Raw genomic sequence first — 13,416 nt, 5'->3', positions numbered from 1 at the left:
AAAAATGAAACCAACAATGAGAATGTCAATAGCTTTATTTTTTTATAAAGCATGACAGATCATTTACCTCTTTTTTTTTGTCTTTGACAAAAAGGATTTGATCAATTGCTAACATGTGGCGTATGCAGCTGTGTGCGAGGGTACAAACACAATACATTTGTCAGTGTGTGCCTCTGTCTTTCTGTCTGCTTGCGGTAGCTCCCATCCTTCTAATCCACAGTCACCATGCTTCTCACAGTTGGGAACAACTCAAAGAATCCCTGGCAAACACAAATAAACATTCAATTATAGTCACACTTGATGAACCTAAAGAAAAACAGGCACGTCAATGCAAGTATAAATACCATTTGCAAAATGTTATTTTTAGTGTCTGTACTGCATGAGTAAAACCACTGACCAACCAGAAGCAGACCAAGCTTCCGGAGGACACAGTACCTTGAAGAGGGTGATGGTCTGAAGCACTCCGGAAGTGCAGCACATCTCCCTGATGGAGTGCATGGACAGCTGGGGGGCCCCGATATCCACAACTGGGATCCCCAGGCGGGAAGCCAGGATTGGCCCAATGGTGGTCCCGCAAGGGCTGTCGTTGCGCACCATCACATCCTAGCCGCCAGAGAGGGGATGGGGGTCGGGGCGCGGCAGAAGGGGAAGAGCAAACGTCAATACAACAGACAATCGCTGTGTTCCAGCTGAGAACGGTGATTTATTTCAATGGCCTTGACCTCTTCTCTTATCAGCCACAGACTCTGGCACGCAGAACCGAGCAGAGCTCATCAACGTAAACCTCAGCTCCGTGTCCTTTTGTGTCGTGCCATTGTATTGGATTTCTGTGTTGCTAGGAGACTTACCAGGTGCAGGGTGGTTGACCAAGAGGCAGGTGATGAAAGAGACAGACCGTCTGAACTAGAACATCAGTGCACTCACACACACACACACACCTGTAGAGGCACGTTGACCCGTCCTGCGATTTCACGGACGATGGCGGCGGTCACAGCGGTTGTGGCGTAGCGCTGATTGCTATTGAACTTGATGACGGGGCCCTGGGAGCGCATTCAAAAACGGCGTTAGCAGAGCGGTGTTTGTCAACAACATGTGTCCTCCCGATGAAACATTCAGAGAGCCAGAAGGAGACCAGCAGCTCGGGTATTCCTACCTTGTGGAAGGCTGGACGGTGGTTCTCATCGTGCTTCTCTCTGGGGGGGGGGGGGGGGGGGGGGGGGGGGGGGGGGGAGGGAATGAAAGTCAATACCCAGGAAAGTCAAGCCATCGATTTGAATGGGGCTGTGCTGGCAGTTCTGCAACATTGTGATCGGCGGGTTGGGGTGAATGGGTGTGGTTTCTACAGTAACTAAGGGGGCAGGACAGACTGGTTGTTGAGATATTAAAAGGGTGTGGTTCTAGCAAAGGGGGGACTCATTTCCAAAGACAACCTAACCAACAGGCAACGACAGGAGACAAATCAATACAATGCATTAAAACATTGCTACAGTTAGTGCAAGAAAACAACATTAGAAAACATGATAACAAATAATGACTAACTGGTAGCTGAGATATGAAAAGGGTTTGGTTCTGATAAATGGGGGCCACTTACTGGTAGTTGGGGTGCGCAGCGTGTGCCATGTCTGCGCTGATCATGAAGGAGACGGGCGCGGCCTGCTGGAAGGCGGTGAGGTTGCTGGACGTGGAGGACAGGCGGCTGAGAATCAGCTCCGTCAGGTTGGACTGGGCACCCTGAGCGCTCTCCGAGCCCACCTGCAGGACACAGGGAGAAGTGCACGCGTCAGGTGTCCGGCACGCCACGCCGATCGGGGGAACGGGATTGGAACTGACAGGCGGAAGTGTGTCACCTCTTCGTTGTCGTAAAGAGTCACCATCCGGATGTTGGTATCTCCGGCCAGTGAGGCTCCAGAGTCAATAAGAGCCTGGAGGGTGGGGAGGGAGAAAGGGACAGGAAAAGTAGGAAGTATTAAAAGGTTGGCAAAATCTCAATTTTCCATAATGTTTATAATACAAATGGGGTATAATGATAATAAAAAATTTGAGGAAAAAGGGATTTAGTGGATAAGATTTATTCACTTTCATAAACCCCTAAACTGTGATTTGTGACGGCCTCCTCAGCCGTTAAGTGGCTACACCTGGGCGGACGTTCTGTCCACAGTGCATCTTTGTTTAGTTGTGGCAACCGTTTGATATTTTGTTACATTGTTATTCTTTAATAAATCCATCCAGTAGTAGTTCTCGCGCATGTGTTCCCTTTGGTCTGTCTCAACCCCCGAGCCGGGTTTGTGACAGATTCCATAAATGCTCATTTATGAGTATCAAAACCACTGCTTTTCATAATTCCCATGTGCATGGTGAATTGATAATAGATACTCAAAAGAAACCAATTTAGTGAGGTGCCCCTTTAGGGTGGCCTTGTCATGGGGCCTTGAGGTAACGGAGGTTGGGTGTCGACGGGGTCCAGACTCACCTGCAGGGAGCAGTAGCAGCTGTGGAGGTTATCCAGACGAGGAGAGTAGATGAACTCTTCGTACACACCCCCAAGAACCTAGACACACACTTTCAAAAATGAAAACCTTGCAGCCAGCATGTCCCCCATGACAAGGTGGGCTAACGTGCAGAGTGAGGGAGCCAGCAGGATGACAGGGGACTCACCCCGAGCTGGGTGTCTGCCAGGCACAGCTCAAAGTCCAGCAGAGCCTCAGGCTGCACCCCCAGCTCTGAACACAGCACCTTGACCAGGGCTGGGTGGTGCTTCTCCACCTGGGGCAGGGTGAAGGGGATCGGAGGAGAGGGTGGGTTACTATGGTTCAGTTGAGTGAGTTTAATGTGTGTGTTTTTTTCACTCGAAAGAAAGTTAAAAAAACAAACGGGGGTTTTACAGTGGTGGTAGCGTTGCAGGCGTCTCCACTGGAAGCACAGCCGGTCTCCAGCTCCTCCTGCACAGCACTGGCTAAAATGGGCACACTGAGAGCCACACAGACACAGACATTAATAACAGCAAACATTTTCTCTTCATTCCCCTCCTGGTCCTCGTCCTGGTCCTCCACGACTCACAGGTGGTTCTCCTTGTTGGGGCCAAAGGAGTCATTGATGTCCCTCTGCAGGTGGATGGCCAGGTGGGGGATCCTGAGGAGAGGCCTGGGCACGTGGATGAGCCTCTGGGTCAGCTTATCCCCACTCTGAGGCAAAGCACCGGAAACAACCGGACGAGTTAGCGGAGGACCCTCCTACAAATCCCACGCGTGTCGTGCCCATGCGCACTCCGTAAAACGCATCCGCAAATAAGTGAACAGGTCACATGACCGGTGGTTATGAAATGAGTTACCTTGACCATAACGCGGCCGGCGATGGTCAGATCACGGTCGAACCAGGTGTTCCAGATACCCCCTCCGTAGCACTCCACCCCCACCTGCAGACACCCTAGACGGGTCTTCTTAGACCTGGGTTTGACCTGAACCACCAGAGCATGGAGGAAGAGGGTCAACGCTGTGGTATGTTACAAACAGAAGTCTGAGTTCTCGCCCTGCTATGAAAAGTACTTGCACTATCCCAGTAAGTGCCCCAGTGCCTCCATTAGATATGGGAAGGACCCCCAGCCCACATACTCACCCTAAGGCAGGGGCTGTCTGTATGGGCTCCAATCATAGAGAAACCATTTCCTGGCAGGAATTTCCCACCGACAGCAAAGGCTATGATGCTGGAGTAGTTTCTGGTCACAAAATACTGTTGAAGGGGAGAGAGAAAAGCAGTTCTAATGTAGATTATATATATTCATTGACGGTTACGGCCATCAAAATACCAGCTCATGGATCTTAAAGTATTGTTACAGTAGTACTGTTACGGACCTTACTGGCAGGTTTGATGTCCCAGCATTCGGCCTCCTTCAGCTCAATGAAGCCGGCCTTAAGCAGCCGACTCTTACACTCCTCCACCACTGCAAGGGTTAGGGTCAAAAGAAAAAGGGGAAGGAGAGAGATTTCTGTCACTGCTTTCTACTTCATTGTTTAGAAAGTGACCCAGTAAACAGAACATCCCACTGAGTCCACAGGCGTCAGTAAATTACCGAAATGAAAGATTACAGAGTCTATAATTTTGTTTTGCCTGTAGGAGGAACGTGGGTTCTCTAATTAGATCATCAACCAAAGCTGTGCCCACTGCATAGACTATAAATTGGTCTTTGGCAAATCAACAAACATCTTTATCATCAAATTAGACCTGCTTTATTACCGAGGCCCTTGTGCATGGTGCAACATAGCTTGGTAGGTTTTGAAAATAGTAGGCCTACACTTGGATTTCTAAGAAGTTAGCAAGAAAAAATAGGTCAGAGTGCAAAGGTACAGAGAGATAATTAGGATTAGAGAAACACAATTCGTTTGCAAGATCTAGTACAATATCTTATCTCAAGATCAAGGTTTATGGAAAGCAGACTGGAAAACACTGCAACAGTTCGACAGTTTAGCGAACATGTTACAAGCATGCATTATTTTTCTAAATGTGAGTAATTTCCAATCACGTTTCCATCGTTGACGTGCTGATATTCTAACCTTAGTAGAATGTAATTCCCAGCTCACTACCACTTGATGTTCAGCCAGGCTATAAAAAACCTACAATTACTTACCATGGTATGGTGATACCCCTCTATTCACGAATTGGAGAAACTCTTTAGCAGCTGACTGCACGGCGTCCTTCGAACTCTTCATGATCAGAGACTAAGCAAGATATTTAGATATAATTAGGCTAATTATCAGTATTATCAGTAGAGTTTGTTAGTCGTAGTCCTATACACAAGAAGATATGTATCTTGCTAATCCTATACAGTAACGTGACAGAGCTAGCAAGCAGACTTTTTCAATGAGTAGCTCGCTAACAGCCTGCTAAAGTACAACCAACCTTGTCTGAGTCTGGTAGTAAGTGACAACAACACCTCCACATAGCCTGGCAACATAAGGAGCATTTATGGCACTTACCTGCATAAATTTACAGGATTTTCAAACTCTGTACCCGTTGATTGTGCAAAATGTAACAGCAACAAAGGATAAGCTACCGGTTGAAGGGGTTATATCGCCCTCTCTCGTCGAGGAGGTATTTATAAAAGAAAATCGGGTATGTCATAGTGAGTGTACAACAATACCCTGTCCAACGTTAAATGAACCACATAGCCTACTGTAATTTGTTTTGTTTATTATTTTTCTCTTTTTACCAAATTTTTCTGTATTGTTTTTTTGGTGTTTTTCAGACCTATGCAAGCTCCTTCCACTCCCTTGCAGTCTCACCTCCTGACATGGAATGCCTCCTGGAAGTGCTGAAGTGTCTTTTGTTTCCATATGGCTGCATGTTCATTCTAGAGAGTGAGAGAACAAAACGGTGTGTGTGTCGAGAGAGAAGGGGTAGAGAGAGAGAGTGAAAGAAAGAGGTATTAAGTGAAAAACTGACGCTCTGAATCAAAAGAAGTTAAATCAAAAGAATGATATGAAGCGTGAGAGTGGTGAGAAGAGTAACCTAGTGCTTTCGTTTATTCTAGTTCTTGTCTTTAAAGAACATATTACAATGGAGCCATGGGGGCATGTTCGATACCGGTATATGTTTAAAAAAGCCCTCAACGATTATTTTCAAGTAATGCTTCTCAACTTCCACGTAATCCTTAAACCCCACAATCATTTCAAAAAGTCTGTCAAATCTCAAGAGTTAGTTAACCTCATCAAGTGTTAACCTCAAAGTGATGACTGTGGTAATACCAAGGCCAAGAAACATGTTGTTGGCTGGCACAGGTTCTGAGGTTGCTTATCTCCCAAGGGCCTTTGGACTGAAATGAGCAACATGCACTGACTGGCAACAGCATTCAGGGCACTGTAAAAATGGCTCATTTCATTTTTTCAGTCTTTAGAACTAACCCAGACTAAAGATAATTTATCAGAGCAAAAAGTGTCAGATTAAATGACTTTATAGAACAACGAGATGAGAATCTGAAAGAATAAAAGTTGGGACTGTGGTACTCAAACAAAGCACAGTAGGTTCTGATCCACAAGTCTCCCCTGCTCTGTCTCGCTCCTTCCTTCCCTATGAAACACTATTAATCACAGCAGTACCCATCCATATATAGCTGTGAGAAGCAGAGCAAGATAGAGAGCAGTAGGGCTAGGAGGAGAGAACTGGAGAGAAGGCGGGAGGGAGGTGTGTTTACATGTCTTGTCAACTTGCGTCTCTCATCCCGTCTTGAGGAAGCCCAGGGAGATGACACCGTTCGGCTCAGACGTCTATACATAGGGCTGACATCATCAGTCCTGCGGAGGAGAACCACTGAACACCTCCTTGAACCAAAAAAAGTGTTGAGGTGTGTGTGTGCGTGTGTGTGTGTGTGTGTCTGTGTGTGAGATAGAGAAGGAAAGAAAAAGAAAGTACACTCATGTTTGCCTGCTAAACCAAAAATTATAGTAATTTCTTTGTGTGAGTCTTTACCTATGTATACTTTCTATAGGTAAACTTTCTTCCCAAATAAGACACTGAAGATCCTTAACACTTTGTATTGTATGACAACATCAGAGATGTGATTATTTAATGGTATATTATTTTTAAATAGAACTATATGCATCTTTGTAGAAATTGAAGTTTATTATTATATGAAGGCAGAGGTTATAGCCTTCATCCAGATGGTGTGGATGATAACTTTAATCTTACATTTAGATTCCAGTCAACTGTTGCTAGAGCAGGGAGATAATGGGTCTTTCACATAACAGAGACCGGTGCAGACAGGTTTGGGTTGTTATCCAACATTTCCACCAGATCAAAGATATAAGGGAACAGAAGGCCTCTTAGTGAGCATATTTTATCCATAGGCAGCACAGTCCGTATAGGTACGTTGAGTTACAGGAATGGAACCCGGTTGAGAACAGGGCTGTGAAGCCACTCCAACACATGTTTATGACATCATCATTAAACGTACGCTTTGTTTAGGCCAAGCGTTGGAGCGCAGTGATCACTGTGCTCCGGCCGAGAGTGCAGGCACATACCTCCTCTCTCTTCCCCAGAATGCTTTTCCTTTTTAAGGCAGGTCGGCCAAACCTCCGGTATGATGACTAACACACGACGCAGTCGATCCATGTGAGGACGATGCTGCGTTTCAGATCCCTCCTCCGCAACCTTTAATTGTTTTGTTATGTAATCAGTGGTGTGAGGGTGTCATTGTTAATGTCAGTCTTAGCTGGAAGGTAAGTGTTTACAAATGTTGTCCTTGTGTTCTTTTCTCCTCCCCTACAGCATATACAGTACATGGCTACTGGTAATTTAATACATTTAATTTATTAATAATACTCAAGACTATTCTGAATCCACCCCATCAAAATAAAAATATCAGGCTGCCAGGTCCACAAACTCTTTTCTAGTTTAGGTATTTCGCTAGGAAGTAAACCTGTTGTGTTTTGACCCTAATGACCTCTCACCTCCTCACCAGAGTGTGTTTTAAAATGTGTGCTGCCCTACTCTTTGCCTGTGGACCTTGGGAACAGCAAGCAGTATCATCAGACCACCCCGGAGAGCCAGTCACTGGGTCTTCCATACCCACGTCTTGGCACATTGACACACAATCATTTAGCGAATACCAGATCCCACGCCGAAACCTGTGGCAGCTGACCCTGGAGAGGACCGGGGGAGGGAGGAGGGAGAGAGGCCTGGGTGAGTGAGAGGCAGTGGAAGAGATCGACGCTAAGAGAAAAAGAATGGAGGGGAGGGAGGACAGAGGACCTGCAGGAGGGGGACAAAAAGAGGTGTGTGTTTGTATGTGTGTGTGTGTGGGGGGGGGGGGCTCGGGAGGGGGGGGGGGTACTGCTACAAATAGCCCAGGGTAGCGGCGTGTGCTCAGTCCCACCGCTCCAGCCTGCTCCAGCCTCCCACAGCCCCAGACGCCGCCTCTCGCCATGAGCCACTCTTACTCCTCTGCCCAGTCTGGCTCCTCTTACCGCCGTACGTTCGGCGGCCAGGGCTACAGCACCCCGGCCATGTCCCGCTCCCTCTACGGGCGGGGCTCCGGCTCCGGCTCCGGGGGCAACCGAGTGTCCTCCCGGGTCTACGAGGTCACCAAGACCTGCACCGCGCCCGTCTACTCCGGCTACCACACCTCCACCAGCTTTGGCGGGCCCGTGATGTCGTCGAAGGCGGCCAGGTCGTACGGCGGCATGGGCGAGACGCTGGACTTCAGCCTGGCCGACGCTCTCAACCAGGAGTTCCTGCACACGCGCACCAACGAGAAGGTGGAGCTGCAGCACCTGAACGACCGCTTCGCCAGCTACATCGAGAAGGTGCGCTTCCTGGAGCAGCAGAACGCCACGCTGGTGGTGGAGATCGAGCGGCTGCGGGGCCGCGAGCCCACGCGCATCGCCGACCTCTACGAGGAGGAGATGAGGGACCTGAGGCTCCAGGTGGAGGCGCTGACCAATCAGAGGTCTCGGGTGGAGGTCGAGCGAGACAACCTGGCGGACGACGTGGACAAGCTGAAGCTGAGGTGAGGGGGGGAGGAGGGGGACGGGAGGGGAGGGGGGAGAGAGGGTGGTTTGGTGGAGGGTGGAATGAACCGATATTAGGGTTGTGTCCGGAGGTGTGGGTGACTGGAAAATAGAGACGATCCAAGTAGAATTGTAAATGAGATATGTTCTGATGCCGAAAGCTTGACATTTCAGCAGCCTAGAACAGGGCTGATATCATAGCTGACAGATTTAAACAGGCCCTTTGAGAGCAGAGAGCCTGAACATATCAGCTGTTTGTTGTGGTAACAGGAGATATTTATAAATCATGGCTGTACTGTCTCCTTTGCTCTGGACGGATAAGGAACACAAGCTGATATAAAAGGGCTGTTATTGACTTGGTTTTGAAAACAACTCCAGACTGTCTGTCGATGCTATGAAGTGTCAATCTGTTATCATTACAAGTTCTTTCCACCCCTCTCCCCTTTCCTTCACTGCTGATGAAATGTGGATTGTTGCATAACACCCCCTGGCTGCAGGGGATCATGGCTGCTCCAAATCAGCCATGCCTTTTCCCCCCGACTCAAAGCTCCTCATCTTCCAAGCAGGGTGCATTTTGGGAAATGAGTGGAGCGTCTGTGTTGCGTCGCATCCCACATCGCATGAATTAGTAAACGAGGAAGATGAATATAACACTGTCAAACAATGGCTATGTATATCTAGATGCACAACGCAAGACCGCATTCACATCTATATGTGAACAGAACAACACATGCTGTCCAGACCATGAAACAGTATGTGCCACATTTATCAGAGGATACCACTTCGTAAATTTAGGTCTGTTATGTTTGGTACAGAAAGACAAAGGGGTCTGTTTTGAGATTAGTACAGCTTTAATCTACCGTGAAAACATACCAGGGAGAAGAATGCAAGGACAAACTGAGGAGCATGGCGCTAGATTGTGAGATAATCCCAAATTATTTTGAGGTTGTTATTGCTAACGGGAAAGGGATGTGATGGATGTGAATGAGTCAAGTGAGGACGTGTGTTGCAGTTGTTTACAGAGATAGAACACTCCCCCGAAAAGCAGAGCTAGCCTCCTCCTTCTCCTCTTCCTCCCCCTCCTCCCCCCTCCTCCTCCTCCTCCTCCTCCTCCTCCTCCTCCTCCTCCTCCTCCTCCTCCTCCTCCTCGTCCTCGCATTAGGGCATATCTGTCAGACGGTGCTACCCTAGAGGCAGACTGTTTATGATACGGACTCTCTGCCTCTATAAAAGGAAAGGAAGCAAGTCTTCCTACTGTCTCTCTGACTAGATCTCCTCATGTCTTCTCATTCGGTTTTACTGTCTCACAATCATATTCCCCAACCTCACGGCCGCCTTTCTCTGTCCAGGCTCCAGGAGGAGATTCTTCAAAGGGAGGATGCAGAAAACAACTTGGCTGCTTTCAGAGCTGTGAGTTTATAACACGACAAACCGCACATTTTTGGGATTGACAGAAATGGGTCAATCAACACCTGCATTGGCCCATTGCTTTCTCCGACGTACTACCATGCTAGCAATGTTGGGTTCGGAGCCCAGTTTGACGTCCCGTCCGTGTGCTGTAGGATGTGGACGCAGCCACTCTGGCCCGTCTTGACCTGGAGAGACGCATTGAGACCCTGCAGGAGGAGATCGCCTTCCTGAAGAAGATACACGAGGAGGTCAGTCCAGCCTGCCTGTCTGTCATAACGCTCACGTCACATCTGCTTGTCCCCGGGGGCAAACGCACAACCTTGGGGGGGGGGGGGGGTTTCACGGTCATTTGTAGATCGAGCACAAACATGGATACATATACTCGTTCACAGACAGATGTACAGGCCGTGCGTGCGCCTGCTTGCATGTACGTATTCACTGCACATCTGTCTGTGCACACAAACACACACACACACACACACAGGCACCTGGCTCCCAGCCTGTTCTCCGCTGTAATAGGCCCATGTAATCTCCTGCAACAGATGCAGCGCTATAATTACTCACCGAGACAAGTGTGGAGAAGTACAAATTCACTCGACCTGGGTAAACCTGTAATCACTGCAGGTGCTTGTTTCTGCGTGCGTGGCCACTGTGAGATGGGGGGGGGGGGGAACGAGAGCGAGCGAGAGCACTAAATGCTCTCTGCTAAAGGAGATAAGTCAAGCTGGGTTATGCTGCATAAAATTCAAACGCAATACATTTCTTCTGCCAACCTGAACCAAATCCCACCCTCCACTCCCCCGCCCCCCTCCTCCGCTCCTACACCCCCTGCAGGAGATCCGTGAGCTGCAGGCTCAGATGCAGGAGACCCAGGTCCAGATCCAGATGGACATGTCCAAGCCTGACCTGACCTCTGCGCTGAGGGACATCAGGGCCCAGTACGAGGGCATCGCTGCCAAGAACATCGCAGAGGCTGAGGAGTGGTACAAATCCAAGGTGGGAGTCGGAGAGAGAGAGAGAGACAGGGAGAGAGAGAGGGAGAGAGGGAGAGAGAGAGACAGGGAGAGAGAGAGGGAGAGAGAGGAAGAGAGAGGGAGAGAGAGAGAGAGAGAGAGAGAGAGAGAGAGAGAGAGAGAGAGAGAGAGAGAGGGAGAGAGAGAGAGAGAGAGAGAGAGAGAGAGAGATAGAGAGAGAGAGAGAGAGAGAGATAGATAGATGCTGACTTTCTTTCCCTGCTGCTCCAGGTGACAGACCTGAACCAGGCGGTGAGCAAAAACAACGAGGCTCTGAAGCAGTCCAAGATGGAGACCATGGAGTTCAGACACCAGATCCAGTCCTACACCTGCGAGATCGACTCCCTCAAAGGCACCGTACGTCTCTCCGTCTCTTACGCGTCTCCCGCCACAGAATACACCCAAACCAGAAGAGGGGGAGGGAGTGACGTTAAATTCTGTTCTTCCTCCCTCCCTCTCTCTCTCTGTCTCTCTCTCTCTCTCTCTCGCTCTCTCTCTCTCTAGAACGAGTCCCTGATGAGACAGATGCGTGAGATGGAGGACCGCTACGGCCGCGAGGCAGGAGGTTTCCAGGACAACATCGCCCGCCTGGAGGCAGAGATCGCCAACATGAAGGACGAGATGGCCCGTCACCTGAGAGAGTACCAGGACCTGCTCAACGTCAAGATGGCGCTGGACGTAGAGATCGCCACCTACAGGAAGCTGCTGGAGGGAGAGGAGAGCAGGTGAGGTGGGGGGTGGAAATATCGGAAAGGGGAAAGAGGAGGACGGTAGAAAGATAAGAAATGCGTATGACAGCAAGGATAATGCCTGTCGTATATCTCAGAAATGACCCCCCAAAAATATGTGATGTTTAGAATGTCATGTTTATTCCTCCTTTTGTAGGATTTCCCTGCCCATTCAGAGTCGTGCCACCATGAGTTTCCGGGGTGAGTTCCAACACACCCTACAATATTTTACACTTCTGGCGCTATTACATCATTTCACCACATGAGATCTCTATACACAGCTTACAGGCACTCACACAGTGCTGTGACACTGTCTTTCTCCCCCCAAAAAAGAAAAACATTTGAATTGGAGATAAATGTACGAGATGTTCACATGTTGTGTAACTGGTGTGCGTGCAGAGACCAGCCCAGAGCATTCCCGCGCATCTGCCTCAGAGATGCACTCCAAGAAAACGGTCCTCATCAAGACCATCGAGACACGTGACGGGGAGGTAAACACACACACGCACACCTGACAGAGCATAACAATCTGTCTGTTTGGGATTTTCTACAGTGTCACGCACACACGTGCTGAGACTTGTTGAGTCAGAGGACATGACCCAAATTCTCTCCCTCACAGCCTGGTATATAACTTACCATGTTTAGATTTGTATGTCAAGCCCCAACAGGCATGAGGTTCATCTGAACTCAACCTATGGCCTTCATTTACTCTTAATATCCTCTTAACCAATACTTGGAGGATTCAGTTCATTGATAACGACATCTAGGAATCATCAAAACATAATTATGGCCTCATACTGATCTGTGACTTTTCTCCTTCAGTCTGTGATATGTTATAAACATCCACAGCATATTTGTATGTTATAAATATGCACTTTCTTGTGTTCTGTAGGTAGTCAGTGAATCAACACAGCACCAACAGGACGTCATGTAACATGCACACAGAAGACGAAGATGAGGAACCAAATAAAACAAGAAGGACTCTTAAAACTCATCCTCTTGGCCTTAAGTTGTTCTTATTTGAAAGAGGTCCATGACATGATATATTCATTATTTATTCATAAGTGTTAGAGGGTGAAGTCACAATTAGTGTTGGAAAGGTAACACGATGATACGTTTGTGAAAATGTTTGATTTTATTTTTGATATCCGTTCCTGTGAATCACAGGGTGTGTAGGTGTGTTGAAGCTCATGTGTGATTCACTTGGACACGTTTGTTCAGGCTTCACGTTCTCCCTTCCTACACATCAGTCAACACCCCATTGCGCCACCAGGTCGCTTGTCTGGAGGTCACATCAGGGTGTTGCCAGTGTTAGGGTGGTAGTGACCTGAGGGTAGGACATGCGTACAAATAAAAAAAAGACACGAAAGAAGATAAAAGTTGTCTAGAGGGAAGTGACTTATAAGGAGAGAGAAGAAGAGGCGGACGCCGATGGATGGGAGAGCAAAGCTTTTAACCAAAGAGGATAGTTGATTTTTGGTGTTCAAAACTGGGGTCGGATACATAAAGTCATGTTCAAATAAAACTAATAGTGACACACAGTGTTCTCACATAATTGCTTGTGTGTATGTGTGTGCTTGTGTAAACAGAAAACGCCAAAGACGATGTAGAATCACATTGTTTATCATATACAGGCCCATACAAACACATGCTTTAATAACTCAATAATAATAATAATAATAATATAATTTCTTAAAGCATGGACTTAATGGCCTACAGTTAAGAGGCTGCACTCTTGGATTATATGGATTTTCATAATATAAATAA

General features: G+C 47.9%; 2 protein-coding genes across 3 annotated transcripts; one reads left to right on the top strand and one right to left on the bottom strand.

The window, feature by feature from the left end:
• Nucleotides 1-17: 17 nt before the first annotated feature.
• Nucleotides 18-5,079, bottom strand: LOC124474835 (aspartyl aminopeptidase). Of its 2 annotated transcripts, none has more exons than XM_047031286.1 (15): nt 4,971-5,079; nt 4,622-4,712; nt 3,849-3,937; nt 3,613-3,726; nt 3,329-3,454; nt 3,058-3,182; nt 2,883-2,967; nt 2,656-2,763; nt 2,471-2,548; nt 1,848-1,922; nt 1,592-1,752; nt 1,154-1,193; nt 939-1,040; nt 436-603; nt 18-260 (listed from the first exon to the last, which is right to left on the bottom strand). In XM_047031286.1, exons 1-15 carry the CDS (start codon nt 4,974-4,976, stop codon nt 210-212), a joined length of 1,419 nt encoding a protein of 472 aa, XP_046887242.1. In that variant the 5' UTR covers nt 4,977-5,079; the 3' UTR covers nt 18-209. The 2 variants fall into 2 exon arrangements, with proteins under 2 accessions (XP_046887242.1, XP_046887241.1); XM_047031285.1 differs by lacking the exon at nt 4,971-5,079 and adding an exon at nt 4,894-4,934.
• Nucleotides 5,080-7,837: 2,758 nt separating this feature from the next.
• Nucleotides 7,838-13,193, top strand: desmb (desmin b). Its single transcript, XM_047030393.1, has 9 exons — nt 7,838-8,497; nt 9,848-9,908; nt 10,061-10,156; nt 10,743-10,904; nt 11,153-11,278; nt 11,426-11,646; nt 11,807-11,850; nt 12,049-12,140; nt 12,542-13,193. Exons 1-9 carry the CDS (start codon nt 7,914-7,916, stop codon nt 12,581-12,583), a joined length of 1,428 nt encoding a protein of 475 aa, XP_046886349.1. The 5' UTR covers nt 7,838-7,913; the 3' UTR covers nt 12,584-13,193.
• The last annotated feature ends 223 nt before the right edge of the window (nt 13,194-13,416 follow it).

Source organism: Hypomesus transpacificus, chromosome 12 (assembly GCF_021917145.1).
Source record: "Hypomesus transpacificus isolate Combined female chromosome 12, fHypTra1, whole genome shotgun sequence".
NCBI classification, from domain to species: domain Eukaryota; kingdom Metazoa; phylum Chordata; class Actinopteri; order Osmeriformes; family Osmeridae; genus Hypomesus; species Hypomesus transpacificus.
This window is presented reverse-complemented; position numbering and strand designations above follow the sequence as displayed.

Bases quoted from the DNA above. Each gene is read 5' to 3' on its own strand.
- desmb (XM_047030393.1), top strand. From the start codon at position 7,914: ATGAGCCACTCTTACTCCTCTGCCCAGTCTGGCTCCTCTTACCGCCGT. The intron at 10,157-10,742 runs GTCAGTCCAGCC...CACCCCCTGCAG, and splicing joins TGAAGAAGATACACGAGGAG to GAGATCCGTGAGCTGCAGGC. The intron at 12,141-12,541 runs GTAAACACACAC...TGTGTTCTGTAG, and splicing joins TCGAGACACGTGACGGGGAG to GTAGTCAGTGAATCAACACA.
- LOC124474835 (XM_047031286.1), bottom strand. The intron at 2,764-2,882 runs GTAAAACCCCCG...ACCCTGCCCCAG, and splicing joins CCTGCAACGCTACCACCACT to GTGGAGAAGCACCACCCAGC. The intron at 1,194-1,591 runs GTAAGTGGCCCC...CCCCCCCCCCAG, and splicing joins GCTGCGCACCCCAACTACCA to AGAGAAGCACGATGAGAACC.